This window comes from Psammomys obesus, unplaced genomic scaffold (genome assembly GCF_907164565.1).
Source record: "Psammomys obesus unplaced genomic scaffold, mPsaObe1.curated_primary_1811, whole genome shotgun sequence".
NCBI classification, from domain to species: domain Eukaryota; kingdom Metazoa; phylum Chordata; class Mammalia; order Rodentia; family Muridae; genus Psammomys; species Psammomys obesus.
Genome location: NW_026593874.1, coordinates 20088 through 22055, shown reverse-complemented (window position 1 = coordinate 22055; position 1968 = coordinate 20088). Strand labels below are relative to the sequence as shown.

At 65.1% G+C, this 1968-nt stretch overlaps 1 protein-coding gene across 7 annotated transcripts in view; it reads right to left on the bottom strand.

Annotated features, from left to right (window-relative positions):
* Pou2f2 (POU class 2 homeobox 2) overlaps positions 1 to 1968 on the bottom strand; it is a 21814-nt gene that overhangs the window by 8480 nt on the left and 11366 nt on the right. For all 7 annotated transcript variants that reach the window (XM_055617349.1, XM_055617354.1, XM_055617351.1 and 4 more), the window contains one exon: positions 214 to 319. In XM_055617349.1, the coding sequence (XP_055473324.1) occupies positions 214 to 319 (106 nt within the window). The remainder of the gene's footprint in view (positions 1 to 213; positions 320 to 1968) is intronic.

Below are 1968 nucleotides of genomic sequence, written 5' to 3'. Positions count from 1 at the left end.
TGGGGGGCGAGAACACACAGGTGAGTGGGGGGGACAGGCCTGGGGGGGCGAGAACACAGGTGAGCGGGGGGGCAGGCCTGGGCGGGCGAGAACACATAGGTGAGCGGGGGGGGGGGGGGGGGCGGGGGTAGTGGGAACACACAGGATGAGGAGGGGGCAGGCCAGGGGGCAAGAACACACAGGGTGAGCGGGGGCGGGGGGCGGGGGGCTCACCTGGCTGGCCCTGCTGGGCCTGCGGCAGCAGGAACTGAGCGGGCGGCTGGAGGTGATGGCCGGGGACCAGCACCAGCTGCTGCAGCTGGAGGAGCTGCTGAATGTCCTGGGGGAGGGTGGACAGACACACAGACTGAGTCCTGCTGGGCCTCGGCCTCAGCACGCGGCTGCAGCCTGGACCACGGCGCCTGGCGCAGCGAGGGGGCTCGGAACAGCGCGGCGGCCGGGCGCCTGGCGGGCCCACCCTCCGAGCTGCCTGGGAGGCTGCTCTTTGCTTCTCCCTTCCTGGTGAAATGTTTGCCTTGCCTTACATTCCAACAGAACAAACAGACTTGTTTAAAAATGTAAACCACACCGAGTCCTTTCTCTCTTTAAAATGCTCCCAAGGCATAGATATGATGTCTGGAATTATCTCTAACACGCTCCGGCAAATAGCAGGTGTGTGCATTGGTACAGGCACTCGGAGAGAGCTCTGGCACTAATTTATGTCAGGAAGAGAGCTCAGGATGTGAACTGATTTACAGAGAGGGTCTCTGCAGACGATCAAGCGAGGACAAGGCCAAGAGAGTGCGCTGTGATGGTGATGGTGATGGTTGACGGCGTCACTAAAAGGAGCACTCAGGCCAGGAGCGCGCTGTGTGCCCGCAGTCAAAGCCTGACTCTGAGAGGGAGCAGGGAGGCGGGAGAGATGGCCCAGTGGGTAAGAGAAGCTGCTGCTCTTCCCTAGGACCTGGGGTCAAATCCCTGCACTGACACTTGGCCGCTCACAACAAGCCCCTGTAACTCTAGGTCGGGGGAAGCCAGCCCCTTCTCCTGGCTTCCATGGGCACCCGAGCACGTGTGCACACACAGGCACGCATGTACAAATAACTTATCGGTAACAGAAGTTAAATGATTCTTTTGAGACAAGGTTCTCTTTTGTAGCCCTGGCTGGCCTAGAACTCAAATCTGTAGACCAGGCCGGACCTGAACTCATAAAAAGCCGCCTGCCTCTGCCTCCCAAGCTGGGACAGAAGGTGTGCGCCACCACTACCCAGCTGACAAAAATCAAATCTTAAAGAAAAGAAGAAAAAAATGTTAAAAAAAAGAGCATGGTGGCACACGCCTGTAATCCCGCCGACCGCTTGAGGGTGCCCAAGGGCAGCGGCCCAGGCTGCGGCCGAGAAGCTGGCGGGGGAAGCCTGGACGGCGGCCTTCGTGGGTCTCCGAGGCCGAGCCGGTGAGCGCGCCCGGCCCTTTACCGTGCAGCCTGGAGCATCGGGAGCACGGACGGCCCGGCCGGCCTCTGCCTCACCACCGGGATGTGGTGGGCATTGGTGGGCATTCTGCACAGCCGGGACGGAACCCGGCACAGGCCGCGCCGGCTCCGCTCCGCTGAGGAAGCACTGGGGCGGGAGGACAGATGCATGGGGGCAGTGAGCACCCTTTCTCCTCAGGCCCGGCCCCCCCCCCCGGGGGGGGGGGGGGGCATGGAGCTGAGCGAGTGAGCGGGAGGGGCGGCGCCCGGCGCGGGCCCGCGGCGCCCGCCCCGGCGCCCCCCCCCCCCGGGCCCCCGCGCCCCCCCCCCCCCCCCGCCTGGCTGCAGGGTGCCGGCTGTGGGCTAGCCTCAGCAGAGCAAATGGTGGCCAGCCCTGGACCCCGCCATGAACGAGGTCCAGACCGGAGAGGGGAGGAGGCGGCAGGTGGCGGGAACCGCACGGTGCTCTAACGGGGGGGGGGGGGGGGGGGGGGGGGGGGGGGGGGGGGGGGGGGGGG